Genomic DNA, 23,738 nt, shown 5'->3' on the forward strand with positions numbered 1-23,738 from the left:
TCACCAATATGGAACGACCTGATTCTTGGAGCATGATTAATTGACACAAATATAAAATCAATTGTTGAGAATAAACCCCGCCCATTAAAGGAGTAACCCATTAGAACTGGCTTTGGACAATAAATGATCTCCCTGCTTTTCTAGATTGCCTTGAGTGGATGTTATTAAAATGTGTTTAGTCGTGCACTGTTGCATATTGATATTGGGCAATGTGATGGATGAATCTGGTGGTTTTACCCATCTACGTGGCATATCTGTGTCAGTGAAGGATGCATGTGTGGTGTTCTTTATAATATTTTGTGTTAGTAGTTCTTGTATGTTGTTATTTATTATCTATTTGGTCGTTAAGTACCATTTTAAGCATTTACGCCCAATGATGTAGCATGTCTGCCCTGTGCTGTTGGTTTGTACAGTTCTGTCTAATATACTCTTTAGGAGGCTGTGTGGGCATCGAATGCTGTCAGGGCTGCATGGCATCGATTTAAAGCATGTCTGAGCTGCGTTTAGTGCATGTGCTGTGCTCTATTCAAGTGTATTGTGGGACTAACCTGTGAAGCATCACAAGGAAAGTAATCAATTGTCTTAACAATGAAAGTTAAACCGAATATATTACAGATATTTTCACTAAGAGGAATATTTGAATGAAAGAAGGCAAAGAAGCCCAGCATGCGAGACCAACCAATGTGCATTGGTTCCCCAGGCCTCTCATCTCCGGAAGTGGAAGTGCCTTGTGGCGATTTACGTCTAGCGCTGGCGCGGCATCAGCGAGCATCCATTAAAGATGGTGGCCCATGGGCAGGAAAGCCTTTTTTCTGCTCTCATCCTTCATCATAAATGTCCATGTTATCTTTGTGCACAGCTATAAGGAATGATGACTAATGCTTACATTGTGTGCATTATAAGGTAAACATATTTGGGGATTAAAAAGAGGGGTAGTTTCCACTGGTGCAACAGGTACAGTAGCACCAGGGCCCATTGACCTGTAACAATGCTGTATTTTACTACCCGAACTACAGTCAAAGGAGCCATTTTCCTTGCTTGCACCAGGGCCTATGGCACCATTGCTACGTTACTGGATTTAAAAAAACTATGTAGAGATCGGCCTGGCTCACCACTCCCACCATCCGCTCACCAGTGCCAGCTGAGCACCTTCATGGTGCTGAGGTAGGCCCTGCAGCCGTCACTTGTTCCATCAGTACCACATGCCATCCAGAGCTCCTGGTCACACAGAGCCAAGCAGCCGGACGTCACTGCCACTTCCTCAGCGGTCAGCTGATGAAAGGGGGACAGGTATATAGTGTTACACCAAAGGCGCACCAGTCCACGTGTCTTTTGGTTGGTTTAACCAAGAAATAGTCACAAAATAATAGGTAGATGATGCAACAGATTGTGGATTACATGGCAAGTGTGGCAATTTCCTACTCAGAGGGTAAAGTCACTACCACTAAAAGGATTTTCCATTGGCCCTCCTTATCATATATGACTTCCCCAAATGGTACATAGAGAGAACTGAATTTGCAAAATGCAAATGTACGTGTATAGGTAGAATAAAATGCAAAATGCATAAACTTCATTTGTGCATCTATCAAAAGTAATTTGGAAACCGCTCATATTGTCATCCGATTTTAAGGTGATGAAGCATAAAAATGAATTCAAGGAGGGCAACATAAATGAATTTAAAAAATATAATAAATATAGTGGAAAGTCGAAAATATATGCAGCATATTCCCTTCTTGCGCCTATGACATTCATAAGGTGCACGTCAAAATGTGAAACCGAAGGATTGGTTCTGTATAGTACGACATTTGAATTGCAGCCGTGTGAGTTTGTGGAGTCTACGGTGCTGTTTTGGAGAATTACATAACAGGAACTAGTGTGATGTAAACAGTTATTTTCCGTGGTTTCCCACCGAGGAGCGCGATACCCTTTGCAGCCAGGAATCTGTCTCACTGGAAACAATATGGCTGCAGAGTGGCGCGTTTTGTTCCACGAACATTTCCTTCAGCGCTTGGAGCCTTCGTGGAAAACGAGAGACAGCGTTCGGCGCTTACAGTTACAGTCCAGCTACAAGGGGCGATGCGGACTAATGTGCATCGCTACTCGCCTGTAAATCTTTGTTACACGTGACTAGATGAACCATTTTCTTATTACAAGAGTGTTTGATATCAAAACGTGTTTGTAGTTAGACAATAGGTGACGAGCCTGCAGTGGGAGCTTGTAGTCTCTCAGATATATTACGTGATCGAATTAATACATGCATTAATATATGCCAACACCTGTCTTTTTCCCCTCAGGCGTGGTAACAATAGCCGTTGACCAAATCTTGGTATTCTGAAGAAATGTAAAAGGTTTCAGAGGTTTCCTTAGTGAGGTGGTCGGACGAACGAAGGAGGGTGGGGGAACTTTTCAAACCGACCTAATGCCCTTGTGCCTCTGACCTAAGAGGGTGTATACCCTGACTAAAAATGTAATTGATATTTCAACGAAGACGCCGCCATCCCATATTCCTCCCCAATTCACCAGACTTCTACACCCCCACCTTACATCTCACAGGGTCTCGTGTCTTATTTGCAAACGCATTGCGTCAGCCGCTGTTACAGCTCTCTTAGATAATGACTTCCTTTTCAGAAACCACCGGAAGTGTTGGCGATTCGTGTCCTATGGAGGGTCCTCGCGCAGTTATTAAGGAAATAGCCCCCTGCCTTTGCTTTTCCGCTACTTCCGCCTCCCATCCAAGAGCCAACACACACCGTGTACTTAAGATGCCCACAGTAATACAGAGACCGACTGGCTCTCCCAGTGGTTTACAGATGTTTTATTTACATGCTATATAGATTGTGCATTCTTGTCAAAATAACGGATTATAATCTCGGCCCACTTTTACTGCACTATGTATCTGGCGTTTAGCACAAGGGAAGTATAGAGAGGAAACTGGAAACCCAGTGGGATTATCCTGCTAAAAATGTCATCTCCCAGACCCTTGTTTGTTAAAAAAAAAATCAGTAATAAATACATAAAAGACTAGAAAAACGGTCTGACAGAAAAATAATATGCAAAATCCTCCTTCGTCTGCTTTGTTTATCATGTCTGTATGGTGGCATCTCGAAGTAATTTCCTCTGGCTCATTAAATTTAATTAAATGCTGCAGGAGGTGCTCAATATTTAGTATAAAGGAAGAAAAAAAGGATCAGTACGCAATAACCTTCATGTGAAAAAATAAAATTAGAACAACCCATACGCTGGCGAGGCATTGTGCATTTTTGTTTCCAAGCGCCACCGTGCAGAGAAAAAAATGCCCACCAGGCATAGAATCCAAAAATATTCCTAGGAATATAGCTGTGCAATATTCGCTCGTTTTCCCCCCACCGCTCACCGCCAGCACCTCGATAAAATTGCCAAATAATAATGAATCATTTCATAAATAATGGGTTTAGAGGCTTATCGGGGCAGGCGGGCCGGGGGTGCCTCCTTATCTCTGCCGGCCACATTGCAACAGTGTTCCTCTCCCTCCATAATAAGTAGGGAGCTGGGCGTGAGGCCACGCGGGCAGCCCAGGCTGTGCGTAGCTGCGCGCCTCTCGGCCACCTCCGGCGAGCGGGAGCGCGCACCAGCTTGCGCAGCCGACCTGGACAGGCCACAAGATGGCCGCCAGCGCTGCCGCCAATGAGAAGCCGACGGTGAGCACTGCACGCGCAGCCTCCCCGGCCCGCGCTCTTGTTTCAGGGTTTGGTGCGTGAAGGGCCGGACGCGTCACGAGGCCCGTCTCTCTTTCGACGCCCCTCGCGGCCTTTTCGTCGATTTCGTTTCATCGCCTTCGTTTCCCATCGTCAAAGCCCATGGAGAGGAGAAGGCACCGCAGGAAAAACGGGATCTGACATTTTCCATAAATATGTAGTAAAACGGGAGTTCCGCAGGGACGTTGCCTATCAACGTCTAGAGGATGGAGTTCCCTGGTCTACATTCCTGGGATTTGGATTCTAACAGCAATTCCGTCCGGGTTGTTACAATTTCGTTATTTTTTGCAGTTATAATTTGACATAAATCGTGGAAGGACGACTAGGTCTTCTCTGGCAAGGGAAGGGCTTCGCCTGCTTCTAAGCGTTTCCAAGACATAAAGCGGTGCAAGCTCTCGTAAGAACGAGAAGTGAACGGGTGGCCCCTCTACTTCAAAGGGCGCTTGCAGGTGATGGAGTTGGCGGTGCCAAGTTCACAACCGGGGGCGCAGTGAAGTGCTGTTGGAAACATCGGCCGTGAAGCTGTCAGATGACACCGTATTCTTCGTCCAGGCAAGTAACCTATTCTTAGAAGAAAGATCGAAAATAAGGGAGACCATATAAGTCAAATGTGTGAATATTTGTTTTTTCAGCTCTTTGGTATAGTGCTATGCCACTAAATTTCAAGAGTATGTAGCGTCCCTTTATAAATTACTATAAGGATGCATGGAAAAAACTGGATAAATGCCCGCGGGGCCGGTGATGGGGAGCCCCTTATTTTTAGTTTTTCTTAGCTAGTACGTGTACAGTGTGTATATTCACTCTTCAGTGATTTCTGGTGTGTGTGTGAGATGTTATTATATATATATATATATATATCAATGCAAATATCCCCCAATCCCTCTTTTTGTTTCCCTAAATGTCCAGGTATGCGCAAGTGTTGCCTGGGATATCAAAAGGTACACCGTGTTTTACCTTCTTGTTTTCGTTTTTTTTGTAGTCTTTGTCAGTATGTGTTAAGAGATTAATTGCATTCGCTTTTGACGCTCTATGACGTCTTATCCTCAAAATTCGAAACAACGAGTGTATGTTTGAATTTGGGGTGCAATGAAAATGTATATTTTTGTCCATCTCACTCTTTCACAAACTAAAAACGTTACAAGCATTCTCCTCGTTCATTTCTTTCTTTGCAAGGTGTGTGTGTTTATTTGCAAATGTATTTATAGTGATTAATGTTATGAACAAATTCAACCACCGAACATTGCTTTATCCTCCCATATTCGTAAAAATACTCTGAAGGCAGCGAGACGCTCAAAATGTCGACATGCGAATCCGCGATACTTCACATAACAGACGAACTTACTCGATTGCGTGCATTCTTCTAAGTATAAAATATCTCATCATAATACCAGGTTTGCAGTAGTGGTGTCTGCATTGACCATGGCATGTAGTTTCATTTATTCAGTTAATTGCTTCGTACGTCACTGGGCATTCCTTCTCATGCAGAATGCACATTTCCGACCTCCACAGGCACAGTGAAGGGCCTCCCATTGGACACTGTACATATCAAGAGTGCTTCTAACCAAACGGTTTCCTTTGATCTACGACTGTGGACACGTGCTAATTTTACTGAGTGAAACGTGTAACCAGAACTTGTTTTCTGACAGATACAGGCAAATATATTCATAATTTTTCTATCCTGATGTCTGGGAATAATTTAACATGGCCACGTTTTGCATTTTTATCAATGTTTAGGGTGTTGTGCATTTGACAGCTCAGAGTGCGCCACGTGGTTGGAGACCAGGGCCTTTGGGCGCCTCGCCATCTCCAGTCGTGAGGCGCAGCGAGGCCTTTATTTGCAGCCAGGGCGCCCATGTGTCTGGCAGTCTGAGTCTAGCGCCTGGGAAGGTGGTGGCGCTGGATAGACTGAAAGATATAATATTGGCGACCTTTCTCCAGACGTCACAGACCTCCTACCCCTATGCCCTTAGCGCCTTTCAACTGGCCACACCCACTGCCTGTTAGCTTTTAGACTGTAAAACATTCCACTTGCCCAGTTATAAATTGTTTCTCCTGGATCCCGCTGCATGAATATGGATTGTTTTTTCACATTGCCTCAAGTTGGAAAACCGAGATTTTTTGTGTGTGTAAAGAATAATGCCACGCACAGCGAATAGACACCCAAGGACATCCTTAACCAGTTTCAAGGCATAACTGGAATCCTGTGAGCTTTTCTCAGTAGATGTCCAAAGGGCAAACAGCAAGTGAATTCGGCACAAGGACGGCGGAAGAGTCCCACAGCAACAAAAAAATATATATATGTATACACACACCCCCTCCTTCTCCCCCTCCTCTTGGGCGACAGAACCCGTCAAATATAACCCTAAAAATAAAACATATAGGCGGAGCCATGGTGTCTTGACATTGAAAACAATTAGTGGCCGCTTGACAGAAGCAATTATGGATACAGGAGTATTACTACATGAGTACTCTCTTATATACGCTTACGTTCCTTTCTGAATCGCCGCCATGTGTCCAACTCAAAGTAAAAAAAAGGAAGCAAGACGGGCACAGTTGTGTTAGTATCCCCTTACTATTTCCATTTCATGTTTTAGGGCTAATTCACATAATTGTGTAAGACTACCTGAAAGTGTATTATAGGAACATGACTAAAGTGCTCCGCTGGCACAGAATAATGCTTGACACACTGCTGCTGTCACAAAATATCTTTAACCTGCTACACGCAGCCTTGTATCCTGGTGGAAATTCCAGTGGGACAGTTATACATTTTGCTCATGACCCAGGCGCTCATGTTTTTTGGGGTGTACGCTAAGCTACTTGAAGCAAAGTCTGTTTGGAATCTGCGTTAATTTGTGTTTCTAGGTTTCAATTGTACTTTCTCTCAATCGATAATCTCTTGTTTTTTTTAATGAATTTAAATATCCACAACCCCAAATTATGTACCTTTGCCTCATAATAACATTTGTACCTGGTGAACTGGGGTTTACGGCGGGGGCGTTGTTGCGTCACATGAAGCCCAGCCTGTCGGAGTCCGCGGGTGCACGTTGTGCGTAACCTACGCGTCCGTGTGCATTCTTTGAGCCAAAGAAACGCTTCCTTTGGTTTGCGCATCAGCCGCACGCGCGCGTTGCGTGCTTGCGTGCGTGTCTAGGGGCCGGAGAGAGACTGAGGATGCACTGGGCTCATTCCCGGCGCTGCCATGGACGAGGCGGCAGGAGGGCGCTGCGGCAGCGGTCGGATCTCCAGGGTTTTGGTCAAACCTCCGAGGCATTTGATTTAGGCTCAGTGAAAACAATAACGCACACAATTGGCGGATGTGCACGGTCATTACATTATTTGCAGAGCGATGCACGGTTGTTTTACTGTATTTTATTGTTGGGGTAAGAGGATCTATTCGTCCACCAATGGGCAGTCCCGAGGTAGTGGCAAGTAGGAATTGAAGGTACAGTGTATGAAATGTTAGTAGTAAGTACTGCTTTCCGAATGTTTTCCACACCGCGTCTGTCTGTACTCCCATCACTAGGTAGATAACCTGCAGCGTTATCACATCTCCTTCCCTGTCCCAGCCACCGCTTCGTCTTCTTGGTAAACGGCCCTTCCTTGTACAAACTCAGATGAGCAGCATTCGCACCCCACAGTGTGCATGACAAGCATCAGTGACGGGTATCCTACTGTGCAGCTGTGATATCCACCAGTGTTAGCGGCCATTAACTCAATAATGCACTGTTTACGGTATTCCTTTTGTCAACATTTTGATTAAGGTCAATTGTAACATCGGGGATATCGTCCGTATTTTTGGCCAAGTTTTTGTTGCAATGTTGATCTAATATTTGGTGGAGGAGACAGAGTGGTTGAAATGATAATTAGATTAAAAACCGACCGGCAGAAAGGCAGGTAGATTGATAGGCGGGGACATTAATAGACGGGGTGATCGACAGACTGACAGATGAATATACCTCAAGATAGGGGGATAGACAGGTATATGTGGACGGACGGAGGCGCCGAAGGAGGGATGGACGGGGTCCTTTAAACCACGAAGTGCACATTTCAATAGATCAGCTTTTGCCACATCGTGCAATCCATTTCCGCACATGTAATATGTTAATCGCTACATGAAGAATTGGCATTTAGTGCTGTGTTCAGTAACTGTAAGCGGACAGGGCTTCGCTGCCAGTTCTGGAGGGGGACGAAAGAGTGCAAGGCAGCAGATACAGGTTAAAATGCAGCTTCTTGCTGTTAACGCCCGGCAGTTGCACACTGAATGTATCGCCTCTGCTTCTAATGCACAAATCTGAACACGTGGTATTGCCGGCTCAGTTTACACCTGTAACATATTCCTGATTTCAACACATATTCCTGATTTCAATATGCAAACAAGTTAAATAATCACGAAAAAGAGACGGTGCCTACAAAGCAGAACATAACACATCCGCCATACGCTACTGGTGACCTAACCCCACATTATAAAACCTGTCTTGGGGTATGGTATGCCACGCGTCACTCGCAGTGTCACAACCTCGCACCCCGGGCTCTGCCTTTACACATGCTTGCCGTTGTGCGCGCTTGTCTGATTGGTTCAATGGAAGCAGACCACAATGACGACTCCCAGAATGCACCCCTCAGTACAAATAAAGCCCTGGCTTGGGGGACACAGTGCTGAGACAACATGGAGTGAGGTTGTACGCCCAAATAGTATAACATAGCATTACGTGGACTGGGAAAACAGCAAGGTACCATATTAGCATAACACAACACAGCAGCAAAGCATAACAGAACAGAGTATTGCAAAACGGCCTAGTGTCGCATAGCATAAACACCACAACACAGCAACGCATAACATACCCAAAGCACGACAAAAGAACAAAGGGCAGTATAACCTAGAAAAACAGCATAACACGGCAAAAGAGAACACAACAACAAACCAGAATAAATTGTAGGATAATTATCATAGCAGCAAAACACAACACAAGCTCTAAGATAACATCGCAACACACTTTAGCGTGAAATAAGCATAATACTACCTACCATCTTACCCAGAGCATGATTTCAGACAACATAACCCAGCAAATCAAAACATGGCTCGCACAGTGCTGTACAAGACAACCGAGGGCGACCGCTGGTTTTAGCAGCCCCAGCCGTTCCTGGTGAATATGTGTTCACTTTCCTGCCATTAATGGGTGTACTCGGAAGCCTCAAAGTGAAACGTGCGCCCAAAAGCCCTTCCATAAACCCATTTGTGGTTTGGGGGCTTGGTGAAATAAACTGACTTGGACCCCGTGGCAAATACTGGACCTTATTATCAAGAAAGGCCCGCTTCAGAAGACTCGGGGAACATCATTAGAATGGTTCAGGAAACGGGGTGCAGGTGCGCTCTCCTTTATACTCCAGTCCTAGCGCTTTGATCATGACGTCACCGGCATAGCGCACACCCCATAAAAACACAGTTTTGAAAAATACCGAACAGAGTGATACTTCTGAAAGGGATGAAAGGCTGAGATGGTCTAATCTGACTCGCTCTTTCATCCGTCTCGTTATTTCATTATTTTCGTGCAGGAACCACACATATCGACGCAGCGGGAGCTCAGCCTACGATGTGACCAATCGTGTTCCTCATAGAAAAACAAGTGGGTTGCTTCTTAATTTCAATACTTTTGTTAAATGTTAATCTACCCCCATGACGCACAATATGGGGTCCTTCACTTAGCTAGAATGCTCTCTAATATTGCATGTACTAACGTTAAAAACACAATAAACATTTCAAAAAACAACAAAGCGTTACTGTGTAAATAAACACACAAAACACTCTTGCATCCTATTGTAGATTTAATTTTGAAACATAGTTGCAACAAATAAACGCAGCTCTGCAGAATAAGGCGTTACGTTGTAGCACTTTAGACGATGCAGCCGGGCTCATCTCGACATCTCCGTTAATAGCCATAAGGCGCTTGCCATGGAGGCATGCGCACAGTGCAGCTCGCTTCTCTGCATACATCGCATATGACAACACACAGTGTCGTGCGAGAGAGTGGAATGTTAAATACTCATATTTCATAGGTAATATACTAAAAACCCATGTAAAGCATCTAGATACGTGTCCAGGACGTCGGGCTAAAGACAGCGCGAGACATCTCCAGTCGTGACTGCTTCTGATCCAGATGTCACTTTGTTATTGCTGCGGTCTCTGTGGTGGGCACATTCTTTTCCACTTGTTTCCTCCGGCTGCATGTTCTCATCTCTTGTTAAAGTATCTTTTCCCCTGTCAGATGCATTGACAATCTGCTCCCTGTCTGTTTTGTTCTCCGAGATATTTGGCACTGAACGTGTATGTTTTTGTTTACCCCTTCTTAGGATGATGGAGAAGGTGAAAAGTGAAGCTCGGGATGTCACGTCCCCTGGTCACGATCCTTCCGAGAGGAGAGCGGAAAGCACGAGTGCTCTGGGGGCGGGGGCAGCCGACGAGAGACAGGGAGGAGCTCCCCGGTCCCCGGGGAGCAGCGGCAGCGTCCTGATGAATGGCGGCTCCGAGGAGGCGGGCACCCCCCGCTCCCCCGCCCGGGCCGTGCCTGTGATCGAGCTGGTGCGGAGGGGGGGCTCTCAGCCTATAAGAGCTCGAGAGACGGGGGTAGGAGGCATGCAGAGAGTGCAGACCACCGAGCTGTGCAGACCCCCGATCCCACTGCCCTTGAGCGCCCTGCCTGCTCCCCCCGCAGAGCCCCCCGCCGAAGCCCGCATGGTGCAGCTGAGCCCCCCCGTAGCGTCCCCTCTGCAGGCAGCCACCAGAGTCAACATGTTGTACAACCTGAGCCAGCCGCTGCCCACGGGCAACAGGTCAGTGCAAAGTCCGTCCGTCCTTCCTTCCTTCCTTCCTTCCTTCCTTCCTTCCTTCCTTCCTTCCTTCCTTCCTTCCTTCCTTCCTTCCTTCCTTCCTTCCTTCCTTCCTTCCTTCCTTCCTTCCTTCCTTCCTTCCTTCCTTCCTTCCTTCCTTCCTTCCTTCCTTCCTTCCTTCCTTCCTTCCTTCCTTCCTTCCTTCCTCACCCATGTCTCTCGCCAAACCTCCCCTCTTCTGCCCCCACACCCTTCTGTGGGTGATGTGTACTGGGCAACAGCATCTGGTACATGCAAGCGTTTGCATGGGTGATGTGTAGTGGGTGGCAGGGACTAGTAAACGCAAAGGCTTGTGTGGGTGGTGTGTATTAGGTTGCACAGACAGGTATGCAAGGGCTTGCGTGATTGGTGTGTACTGGGTACTAGGGGCAGCGGGGCAGGGAGACGCAAGGACTTGCGTGGGTGGTGTGTACTGGTATAGGGGAGGACGATGTACGCCGGGGTGATGTAAGGTTGGTGTATACTGGGTAGCAAGGACGGAAATATACAAGGGGTTGTGTTAGTGGTGTATACTGGGTAGCAGGGATAAGTACATGCATTGGTTGTGGTTGGTGTGTACTGGGTAGAAGAGACGTGCATACGTCAGGGTTTGCGTGGGTGGGGTGCAGTGGGTAGCAAGGACCTGGCTAATCTTGAGTTGCTTCAGCCTGCCTGGCTAGTGGGTGTGCTCGGGGGCGGGGCAGAGAGAAGTGCAGGTGTTACATTCATGTCCAATGTAAATGTATTCAAGTTTTCCGCCTTTTACCTGCCAGCGCGCTGCTTTTAAGAACAATAGATGGTGCACGTGAAGATAGCAGGGACCATTTGTTTAGCACGCGCTGTGCAGACGTCAGCAGCGCGTGTTGCTACAGAGTGCATCCACTTCAGAAGGAAAGGGTCTTGATCTGGTGCTGCCGGGATTCAACCCAGTACTTTTCGAGTAACACATCCATTTTCCCAGCTGATGCATTAGGATACAGCAGGGTCAGTCGCAAATTTCGGCTTAAAGAACACCTGAATACTTTGATGTGCATGATTTAGTCCGATTGCTAGCACAGCGACAGACAGGGAAGTGCTACAATCGGTGCGGCGGGTGCAGTGGCACCGGGTCAAGGGGCGTGAGGGGCCCAGTGTTGCACAATTCGAGCTATTTCTTGTAACTGCTAAAATGGGGTGGTGGGCAAGATTCCTTTCTTGCATTAGAGCCCATAACACCCTTGATTCGCTAAGGGTTCAAGGACTGTCCATGGACACGCAGATTGTATGGTCACTGTGTTGTCAGGAGTTGCCCATGTGCGTTAGCAGGCGGTTTACACATACAAAGGGCTTTAACAACAGATACATATTTAGGGGTCTCTAAAAGGGGCACGGCGTATGTAGTTAAGGACGTGGCTTAAACACAAACTACATTTCTGTGATTCCCATAGTGTGCCGCCCAACCAGTATTTTGGTTCCTTTGAGGTACGATATTGCATCCACACATAACACAACAACTGACATACACATAAAACACCCAGGACTATTGGCTTTGTCCGTAGGTGTTAGCTGTTTAAGATAAGTGAGGAATAATAATTTTCTTGCAGATCTGAGAATGAGAGACTGTGGATTGAACAATGTGGATTGAACAATGCTGAGGCCTGTAAGGGGTGGTGGTCTTCAGAGTTTCTCAATCACTCCTGTTATGTTCATTCTGTGCTAGTCATGCACACACTTTTTTTCTCCACATCTCATCTATCTGCCAATCTCAAATCTGATCTCTTAAAAATCTGATCTCTTTACTCTTCAGCATCCTGTTTTCACTCTCTCCTGAATGCACTTCCTTACATCTGCTTCACTCCATCAACCCCCAAACACACAGCGCACCCAGTCACCCAAAAGCATTGTATATTTTTTTTATTTTCACCTTGTCAATATTTTGACAACTGTGTACATTCTTCACACACATTAAAACAAAATCAAAATTGCAACTGGAATACAAGAACATTGTTGTGTGTGCTATGCAGAGAGGCCACAGATTGTATGGCCATGTATTCTGAACCCCTTTTTGCCCCACTGACTCTGAAAACCTCTCGCTGCCTTCAGCCTCAACTCTAGACCTCTAAATTGTGGCCTTTATCAGCACCCAAGGGTAACTCAGTTCAAGTATGCACTATACAAGAGTAATGTGCTACACGCAAACAATTTCAGAAAGACAACATTCTGGGAAGAAAATACAGAAAAATAACGTCTAGGAAATAGCTAACACTCTTAGGAAATGCAGGATTAAGTAAAACATGTGAAATACAAACAGTAACTAAATCGCTGAGGTGGATTAATTTAACATTTCTTACATTCATTGCTCACAAATCGATCTGTGTTTTTGCAGGTAACGTTAGGGACATGGAGCCCGATAGAGACCCCTTTCAATGTCTGTTTTTTAATTACTCCCTGGTCTGAGACCCGGAGGGAGCTGGCACAGTTAAAGCCCTGCCCAGACACGCCATTGTAATTCTCACGTCATCGATTACCATAACCCAGTATGAACATATGTCCTGAATTCCTTCTTAGTTAGATACAAGTTGAACTGGGAATTCTGCTGCACCACCTTCCAGACAAATAGGGTAACTGCTATATTAGCGCAAAATGTATTACCAGCCTTTGTTATAGATCATACAAGACTTTTCTGCGCATATTTTAATTGTAACATTGACAGTTCGCAAGCAAAAAAAAACCAATAGAATGGAATATGTCCTGCAGTAATAACTTTTGGTTAAGGTTAATTGATTCATCTCATCTTTCACACTTTTTGTTTGTTTTTGTCAGTGAGTCGGGTGTGTCCCATGCTCAAGGTGCCAAAAGGTTTCTCAAGTTACACCTCACTGATGAGACCCTCTTGTTCACACACTGAACAAAGGTGGCCTGGCAGTTTAGGGTTGGACTGCCCTCTGGCTTGGTTAAGGTTGGTTCCGGTCCAGAATGACACAGTGAGCAACAAAACGACTGGATGGAATGTGACTCAGAGTAATTACTAGTATATGAGAAAAATTAAAGCATTCCACCCATCACTTTTTGTTTGTATATGCTGCTTTAACTTGTTACCTTAAATAGAATATTACCAGCTAGGTTTGTTATTACTAGCACCTCTAATCCGACCAAAATGCCATAAAGGCCTCTTATGTTAACTTTAACATATCAGAGCACCAGACTCGTATAAATACATGATGGCATGTCATGAGGGAAATACTTGGAACATTTGAAGGGAGAGAACAGTAGAGGTGTGACCTATCAAAAATGCCTTACCTGGACCATTGATCACAGATGGGCTGCATACTTTCAAACAGATATACAGGCACGAGCGATTGTCATAAAATGGCTCCCAAGTGGCAGCCATCTTTAAGTGGAAGGGAACTACAGCACGGGTGGGGGTTGGAAGGGACACGAGAAGGACGCTAAGAACGATTTTTCACAAATGAATAAAACATCTCTGTCAAAGTGTCAGGGACAAAAAATCCTAAATGAATTCACAACAGATGCATACAGGAGCACTGGTACTAAAATGAGGAGTAAATCAGAAGACCGTGTATATGTTGTGGGGTGAAAATAGCACACAGGAAGCATTTTACCTATGGACACAGGAAGACCCATTAGGCAAACGGGAAGTCGGTTTGTGGGATGAGTTATTATGGGCGCGGGAAGGCAGTGTTGGGTTGCAGCAGTCCTTACCAGCTGGCATGCATGTAGGCACATGCATGCAAACTCCCAATTGCAGATGTTTTTTGAAAATAATTGTAAAGTACAACAGTTTATAAACAAATGTATACTGAGCAATAATTTAACATACATCCCGTTTATACTTAAAAAAAAAAATGTCTTTATGACTAATGACTGTCACCTGAATGTATTCGCTGAGATTTCAGGAGTCGTTCCCCTGGGGGGGTGGGGAGAGGCATGAGGCAGCATTGCTACGGGCAGTAAAGAAAGCCGCTTCATGTGTCACCAAGGGTCGGGGTACTGCAGCGACAGTCTATGGCGGTCTGTCATCAGATATAGCCCCCACCCGACATCCAGTTCATACTTAAAGAGCAGAAGAGAAAGATTGGTCATTGCTTAGCATATCAATAATTAAAAAAATACCTATTGAAAAAGACGAACAAACGTTACAGATTCTGTAGTATTATTATATGGGGAGACAGTAATACTTATGGAGATGTTCACCGATTCTGCCTTATCACACAGCTTACCTCACTACTGATGTACACTTGTGAACAAAAGTGACTGATGCTGCTGTTGAAATGTGTAGAAGCGTGTGACCAATACTGACCATCCTATGTTTTTGTGTGTTGATGCAGTGTGTACTACGAAGACGCGGACCCTTTCCCAATATTCAATAACAACACCAGGGTGAAGCGAAGATCCGGGCCCTATGAACTCGAGGTTGTCACCGAAGGAGGTATGGAAGAAGTTCTCGCCACTTGTCATTATTGTCATTTGGCTTTTGTATAGCACACAATCTGCCATGAAGATGCGTTGCTGTTCAGTAGTGCACACCTAGTTCTTGATTTGTAGTGAGGAGCAGAAAGTTTGCTTGCCTATGCCGCGATCAGTGTAGGTGTACACATGAGTTTGCGTCTTCTTGAATGTTAGTCAAGTGAATCATGATCATTACCATCATGGAATAATAATACACGCCCAATTTTCTTAAAAAAAGTCCAGTTTCTCAAGAGATACACCTGACTCTGCTCATGCTGAATATTTTATAGGAAATAGGACTATCACTTTAGGCAGAAGTCTCAAAGGCCGATGCACGAAAACCAAGGTGCAACAGTTTATAAAAGCTTCAAAGACTAAAGTACAACTCACTTAGACCCTGATTGCATGTGCTCTGGAGGGATAGTTGGAAGTCACCTCCTGCTGATAAAATCTGACAGCCCGGGTGGGTGTCATGTGTGATAAAGTGTACCTGTTCTTTATTTTATTTCAGGAATACCATGCAGATTTTGCTGCTCAGCATACCAAATTTACGTTTACTTAATAACACCCGGTAATTGTTAACAAAGATCGCACAACTTACCACTTACGATCCCTGCACAAAAGGTGTAATGAAGCCCATTAAGCCTTGTCCAGCTCCTCCTGAGAAGTTATTGCAGCTGAGAAGTCAGGCCATTGACCAGAGAAAGCATTTTACATCAGTTGTGCATACATTACTTATGAGTGTTATACAAATCTAGATCAGCTCAAATCTTCGAAACAGTCCCTCCCACACTCCTCTCTTCTCACACTGCTGTGTGTACTGTACTAGCTTGTGTGCTATATTCACTGATTGTTGCTCATGTTCCTTCAATTATACCTAATTCATTGACTACTTATTGTGTCCCAAGTGCGTCACAAGACCCATCAGACCCTATCATAAGAACTTCTCGTTAAAGATGTGTGGTCTATCACATTGCCATCTTTTTCAAATGAATTAACACTTTATTGTGCATATTCCTTTTTGTCTCTGATGCTGTGCCCCATTCTGCTACGATTTGATTATGGAGATAATGTACACAAATTACGCTCACTGATCTGAATAATCCTAACTGGTTACTAGTGTGATATTGTTTTTATTAATGTGATTCCCAGTGTAGGTGATAATGGGTATTCAATCTCCTTAGCTCTTGAGAAACTTTCATTAAACGTATGTGCCACCCATCGATGCCAACTTTATGTGCAAGTTGGCTGCCACAGTTCAAAATATACTTGAACGAATGGACCAAAGATGCCTTTTCTCATCGATGGCTTATCCCTACCAGTTAATTTAAGATTCTTCTATAGCCAAGCCACATTCTAAGGGTGTAAGTAGTTTTCTGTAATGGTGGTATCATGAAAAATTTCCATTAAAAATAATTTATTACTAAAATCCTCAATTTTCTCAATTTTATAATCTAAAAATTCAGGTTAATCAATTTCCTCCTAGCAGAATGGCAGGCAACTGACTGAAGATTGATATCACTTTACTGACCGACTACGTTGTTGCATGAAGCAAGCGATTCTGTGACTGGATACCCATTACGGAGAACTATGAAATAATTGCTACAATGACGTTTTCTTCATTCTGTAATTATGGCTGTGGTTTTTAATGTGCCTTCTTATTTTGGAGTATTGATTTCTAAAGAAATTAGCAAATTTGCTCTTTACTTTTTTTGTGAATGCCTGATTAGCTAATTTCTTGTGAAATTCAGAAGTTTCAGAATTGGGATTTGTTCACTTCCAAATGTGTGGATGTGGAGCATGCGCAATACCCTCTATCGTGTTTTAAATGGGCTGGTGTTGATTGTCCATATGCGCAAACTAAGCATTAACCCTCCATGCATTTCCACACTTGTCCCAGACCAAATCAGATGAAAGGCAGCACAGAAACCCTCATTCTGGGCCAAAATATACTATGACTCATATCGGGAGATGTGTAGGGGAAGTCTGGAGTGTGTTACTCTGCTTTGACCTAGTGCCCTAATTTTGGGGCTGCAACACTATCGGCCATTCCAGAAGCCGTACACCATTGCTCCATGTATGATGAGTACATTTCAATGAATTTTCTCTTCATATGAGCATCCTAAAAAATATTTTGGCTTGACCAGATTTCCCCAAACAGTAAATTTGGCGAAAAAGCTCAGATCTAACTTTTAGATCTTCTGATTTCTTTCAGAGGACAATTCAGTGACCATTGTCTTTGAGCGTGGCATCTCCTATAGTGCCCCGGAGCATATCTTCAGAAATATGATCTATGAGGATCTAAAACGTATGTTTCATTTTCATGATTAAAGTATCTACTTAACTTTTGAAAGAAAAATCATAAACAAAATGACTTTCTAACTGATGACGTACTGATTAAATTCCATGTAAATTAAAAAAAAATGATATCCATATATTTTCATAGCTATTCACTACAACATGAAAAACCACTAAGGCTTTATTTAGCATTACTTCTCTCAAAATATGATTTTTTCTTTCTTCAGTAGGTCCTCATACAAAAGTGGTTCGACGAATTTTTACCAACAGCCGTGAACGATGGAGGCAGCAGAATGTGAATGGTGCTTTTGCAGAGCTCCGTAAGCTGATACCTACTCACCCTCCGGACAAAAAGCTCAGTAAGAATGAAATCCTACGTTTAGCCATGAAGTACATCAATTTTCTGGCCAAACTACTTAATGATCAAGAAGAGGAAGGTGGGCAGAGAGGCAGAGTCAGCAAGGACACAGGTTTAATCCAAGATGAACTTCTTCAAAACATGATGTCCCCAAATTCCAGCTGTGGAAGCTCCCTAGATGGAGAGGGGAGCCCAGACAGTTTTGCAGAGGACCACGAACCACTGGACTCAAAACATTCAAGGGGGCTTCATCAAGCCATCCATCCTGTTGAGGGCAATGGGCAACGATGACTGCCTCAAGAACTAATCAGAGATACTCATGTGATAACACTGGAGATATGGGCCTGCAACTCCTCAAATATATGTGTACTGGGCTAGCCTCCTTCCTGAAAACAATAATATATGTGCTTCGTTTTGCCTTCCAATATTTTCAAGAGAAGAGCAAAGGAAACACCTTCTGGCGGCCCAAACATGCGTTCATTAGAAAAGACAATACATATGGAATTATATCCTCTTAGGAACTGTAATGAACAACTACGAAGGTCGTACCCTTGTGTATGACATTCGGTAAAGCAAAAAAAAAAAAAACAATAATATCACTGGTACCTTTTACTACACAAAGAGGACATTTCTTGGTGACCGTAGGTTCAGAGAATGCTAAAAAGTCATGCTTTTGATGCTCTTCACTCTATCATCTGCGTTTGAGTTGGGTGATGAATCTTGAACCTTTTTTAATATTGTTTCACATTAATGGAAAATCAATATGCAACTTTTGCGTTGGGAGTTATGGCAATATGACCAAAAAAATGTGAACTTTGGTTAACGTTTAGAGAACAACATCCCTTTTCCAACAAAGGACATTGTTTCCTAATTTAAGACTTTGTAAAGCACATGGGTCATACAGTTTAAAATGTTCAAAGTGCTGAAACATGATCTGGAATTGATGCCCCTTGGTAAATGTCATGTTGCTTTGAGTGAACAAGAGGTACATCTGTTTTCCTTTTTGTCAAAATAGTCATTTCATTTCAACTCGTGTTGAAGTTCGGTAGTGACTAAGCTGGATTAAGGAGCAGTGCGAAGTACCAATTTTTGCTTAGAATTGGCTTCTAAGGTTTAAGGTAGAATGGAAAATTCATTGTAAATAAGATTTATAGCTTTATTTGCGCTATCTGCTATGCGTTGTATAGTTAATCATGTCAATTGTAATGAATGTTTCACATGCATCGATTTTCATCATAATCACAAGATTTAATATCGCCCTCAGTTGGATCTCCTTACAGCTACTTTTGAACCTTCCCGCTAAGTCGAAACTTTGAAATTTTACAAGCAATAACCCCATAAACCAGTAGAGTCTTAAAAGGCATTGTAGAACCTAGAGTTGGTCTAGGGTTTTCGAATAGATACCACATGCCCTGCACATTACACAAGACCTCTACTGCCTTATCTGTAGATGTCTAGTACATCTTTGAAATATCATTGAGATGACAAATTTCGTTTGACTCATTGCAAGTTTTGAAGGGTGTACTCTGTGAAGTCGGGTGTAACTGTGAGAAGTTCTGGACTCTAAAAATGACAACAAATCCCATTAAGTCAGGCACACAGTGTGTAAAAGCTATGTCAACAATATCAGGACATCTGTCTGATTGTGGTGCCTCCTCCAGTCCAGTTTTGAACGTGCGGTCTTGTAATTGATCAAGATAGCTCCCACCATAGAGTTACTAAGGTGGGATAGGAGCGATAGAAAAAACATACAAACGCACTGCTTCTTGGTTTAAATGGCTTCTGATTAACTAGATGGAAAAGGGTGAAGAGAAATTCTAATTTCATAAGTAGGTGTATGTTAACAGTCCACAAAGCCATTTTCATGACAAAAGACTCCCTTTAGCCGCTTTGGAAGAAGCTGACTGAGTTAGTGGAGAGACATTACAAATATATATTTAAGGTATTTTTGCACTTAATCAGTAGGAAATTCGAGATTCAAAATGTTCTTTCCATGTAACATACTGACCTTATTCGCTAGTCTGCTACAAAAACATTTTTTTATTTTTTGAATGCAAAGATCTTTCTTGCCTTTTTTAAATGTCACCTGCCCCATTAGTTTCAGGTAAAAAAAAATGGAGGACGATTGTCCTAGAACACTCATAGGATCATGTGCAGCCACTGATGCAGTAAGAAGCATGGAATTCAAGTACTGCAAATTATCCTATGTGGAAGTGGAATCATTTAGTATCAGGGCTAAAAATGACACAGTTGGCCAAATACACTTCAGCTTTGACCCTGTATACATACCTTTGACATGGCCAATATGTAGGTGGTACATATGATGGTACATATATATTTACCAGATAATTTGAGAACTATATCTTCCATATATGAATTACACAGAGTTTTATTTTTCAGCTTTGTATATAAGGGGATATGTTTGTGTGTGTTTATCAAGTATCAACCCCTATTCCCATTGGTGGAGCTCTTTGGGCCCTTGGCCTTCATGGGTGTTCGCAACTTCTCATTTGGGACTGTGCGATAACTTTTGGAACTGTTTAGCGAGTGCTAGAATGCCTCTTGAGAAGGTGGCATGCATGGTGTCCAGGTGAGACCAGGATGTGGAAACTAAAGCAGACTAAACAAACGAACCTCTCGGACGTTGATGTCAGCTCATCTGAAATGCCAGGGGAGTGCAAGTGACATAACACAATGATTGATCTGCTGATGACATCATAGAGTTGACCTCTTTTCTTGCCCTTTGCTGATGGTGGGGCTACAGGAAGGGAAAGTGGTGGAAATTTCAGAAAGTAAACCACTTTTCTAAACCCCTTTTTCTTTCTACTGCATCTGTCAAGCCCTTAGGAAAGAGCTAGCAAAAGCAGTGCGAGTTGTGGCAAAGATCCATAGGGCTTCCTCTATTTGATATCTTTGATCTTGGTAAAATAACTGTGCGAATGTTCACCTTTCGGGGGTTGCATCGATGGTGCAAGCCCCGTTACTAAATGAAGGCCATGCTGTATGGTGATTGAAAATATTTTGACATAGGGCAATGTTATCAGTGTGGATACAGAGGAAAACACCCTGCAGACACCCTGACCCACTAATTTGCAGTTATTTATTTTATTAACTTCATCTTGTGTAAGCAACACTTTATAGTCTGTAAATTGAGTGGTAGGCTAAGGCTTTACCACCATTCACAAGGGAACGTAAATATTCAAACTGTTGACTCAAAATATAGCAATGCCACAAGCAGGCAAGGAGTTCAGATAAGAAATTATGGTATGTTCTACCAGTGCTTGAAATGGAAAAGTAGAAGTGCAGGTACTCTGTAGCAGAGTACCTGCTTGTTTCTGAGAAGTGCCGGTACTCTCCGATTAAACGTATAGCATTTCTCTTGAGAAGTGCCGGTACTCTCCCTCTCAAAATAAAAAAGTGCTGGTACTCTGTTCCGGACAGTACCGGCCTATTTAAAGCACTGTGTTCTACCAATATTTTGTTATTTATCTGTTTATAAAGTTTATTTGTGGTTTTTAAGAAGCACCTCTTTCCTTACTGAAACACAGTATGTACATACACTTGGTCATAATGCACAACAACTGCAGCAGCAGGTGAAGGGCAGCACATTTAATAATTATATCTCCTGCTATGACCCAGTCTGAACAGAGGTACCGTAGTATGATTTGTAGACTGCTGAGGATCCCCTTTAGCCCGTATGCTCTGCCTCGCGCCTGTGGAGCTATCCTCTGTGCTTTCACAGGCATTTTCCTTTATTTGAAATTGTGTATGTTTTATGATTTACATTTTTACATTACCATGCTGTTCTTAACCATTAACGAACACAGTAAATTATAAGATGCAGGGCACTCCTTTTTAGCATTTATTCATCTATTCGACCCTCCCAGGCAATTTGGGGGAAAAGGAGTCGGCACAAAATCACACAAACCTTTCTCTGCCAATCGGGTATCAGGAATGATTGAGTGCTCAAGGTTCCTATCCCAATCTGGCTTTTTTTTGCAGTGATGCAGCAGTGACAGTTCCCATCATCTTTGAATTTAGAGGTTGGTGGACGGGTCACTGGTTCAAAATTTGATGGATATGCCGTCCTCTGTATCACAAGTGCCATGGGCTACAACTCACTTGTAATACATTCGGTGGGACATCCACCATGTTTGTCAGATTATTCTGTCCACCAAACTCTTACATAAGGTCTTTAGTATTCCAGTTCGGTAAATTTGCAGTGAATAAACATAAAGTTTAAATACATTAAGGGTCGGTTAAACCTCTGGATTCAATTCTAGATCCATTCTGTGAACATGTGACTGTCATATTATCTTCCTTTATCTACATTACCATACAGTGAACTTAGTAAAACTAGCAGCACCAAATTATAGATGCTCATAAATATGGCCCCTTCATAGCAGCTATTGTCAAGAGCAGTGGACCGAAAGAAGATGGTGGACGCCATCTTACAAATCTGAGTAAACTGCATGCCTGTGAATCTCTATAATACTGGCCGATTAGAGAATTGCACAGAGGTTAGTTTCAACAATGATATTGTTTCCCACCGAGGGGGTTTCAAGTGACATGAAACACTAGAGAAGCAAAGCAGAAATGTATGTCATACCGAATACTGAGGTGGAAATCCTCATTTTGTTGATACTTAACAGTATTCCATTCCATTTTATGATGTGAGTCTCCTGCCCCACCGTCATAGCAAATGCTGCCCTCTTGGAAAATGATATGAAGGGGCAGGAAGAGGTGTAGAGGAACCGACATGGGGTGATTCGGGGAAACTACGATATAGAGCTGCGAGCATAGTGACGTCACTGCACCACGTTGATTGTCGAGTGCAGTGACGTCACAGCTGTAACAGCAGCTGCCAGAAAAGTCTGTTTTGTGTAATGCCTTCCTATGGAAGCCACGTACAACCGTACGCCTATTTTTTTATACACTTCAATGAAAATCAGAGTGCACAAAAACACGAGGGAAAATGTTGTTCTTTTGAAACTAAATATATATTTTAGTGCCAAAATAACATGAAGGTACAACTATAACAACCGATCCTAATGAGAGTCCCATTATTGAAACATATAAAAGGTTTACAATATATATATATAAACCATACTTATTGGAGATTTGAATGGTACATTCTGTATTTTTGATCCCACCATCCTACTTGCTGTACGTCTTGATGTATCTGACTCCATAATAATTGTTTCAACAGCACTTTCAGTTTATATTGTACTGTACAGTAAGTGGAAATGTTTGTTTCTGCATTTTTTTGCAGAAGTTAAGTAACCAGACCTGGTACATTTATCTTTGTAAAGCCATTTAGGCAAACAGTGGATGTGCTATCTAAAACACATTTTGTTGTAATATACATATATAATGTTATATCAAGGATATTTCTAAATAAAGTTTTACAAGTGTGCAAAAAGGCCAACATCTTTGAGTGGTATGAAATGTGTGCTTTTCGTTTCTTGCGAAAGAAGGTGATTGGATAAAGGGTTGATTACATGTTAGTGCCATGTGCCTTGGAAGACGTGTGCTTGCTTTATAGATCTTGAAATCACTCCAGTGAAACAACCCCTTCTTCCCCTGCCAATCAACCATCCCCACAACCCCCTGAGCTTCAGAAAAAATCTAATTCACCAGCCTCACCCTTCCCCTCCTCCGACTTCCTGCAGTACATTCTTGCAAGCACCTCGAAGCAATTGAATTATGGTTTGTGTGCTATATACACATTATTTCATGGTCATCGGTGAGTTATTTTAAGATTGTAGCTAGTAATCTCCTCCTGATGAATGCATCCATTCAAAGCTTGCATCCAAATTAAACATAACTGGTCCTCCATCATACATATCAGCTAGTGTCGTCCTCAGTAGCTTGGCTGGGCCCTGCCATTTGGACTGCTTCTTAGATAATGACGTGTTGCTTGAATGAGGGAATACTTGATTCACTTCTCTTTTTGGAGAAATCATCAGATATGAGAGGGTGGGATTACAAGGGCTTTCTGTTTGGGTAAAAATGATCAATACAAGCACACATTT

General features: G+C 43.2%; 1 protein-coding gene across 6 annotated transcripts; it reads left to right on the forward strand.

Annotated features, from left to right (window-relative positions):
• The first annotated feature begins 3,532 nt into the window (after positions 1-3,532).
• TAL1 (TAL bHLH transcription factor 1, erythroid differentiation factor) lies at positions 3,533-23,146 on the forward strand. 6 transcript variants are annotated; one of them, XM_085602682.1, is made up of 5 exons: positions 3,533-4,286; positions 4,641-4,672; positions 10,083-10,562; positions 14,927-15,027; positions 17,573-23,146. In XM_085602682.1, exons 3-5 carry the CDS (start codon positions 10,084-10,086, stop codon positions 17,992-17,994), a joined length of 1,002 nt encoding a protein of 333 aa, XP_085458808.1. In that variant the 5' UTR covers positions 3,533-4,286; positions 4,641-4,672; position 10,083; the 3' UTR covers positions 17,995-23,146. The 6 variants fall into 6 exon arrangements, with proteins under 6 accessions (XP_085458808.1, XP_085458810.1, XP_085458805.1 ...); XM_085602684.1 differs by having other exon boundaries at positions 17,576-23,146; XM_085602679.1 differs by lacking the exon at positions 4,641-4,672.
• Positions 23,147-23,738: the final 592 nt, after the last annotated feature.

This window comes from Triturus cristatus, chromosome 4_2 (genome assembly GCF_964204655.1).
Source record: "Triturus cristatus chromosome 4_2, aTriCri1.1, whole genome shotgun sequence".
Taxonomy (NCBI): Eukaryota; Metazoa; Chordata; class Amphibia; order Caudata; family Salamandridae; genus Triturus; species Triturus cristatus.

Bases quoted from the DNA above. Each gene is read 5' to 3' on its own strand.
- TAL1 (XM_085602679.1), top strand. From the start codon at position 4,264: ATGACACCGTATTCTTCGTCCAG. The intron at 4,287-10,082 runs GCAAGTAACCTA...ACCCCTTCTTAG, and splicing joins ACACCGTATTCTTCGTCCAG to GATGATGGAGAAGGTGAAAA. The intron at 15,028-17,572 runs GTATGGAAGAAG...TTCTTTCTTCAG, and splicing joins CGAGGTTGTCACCGAAGGAG to TAGGTCCTCATACAAAAGTG.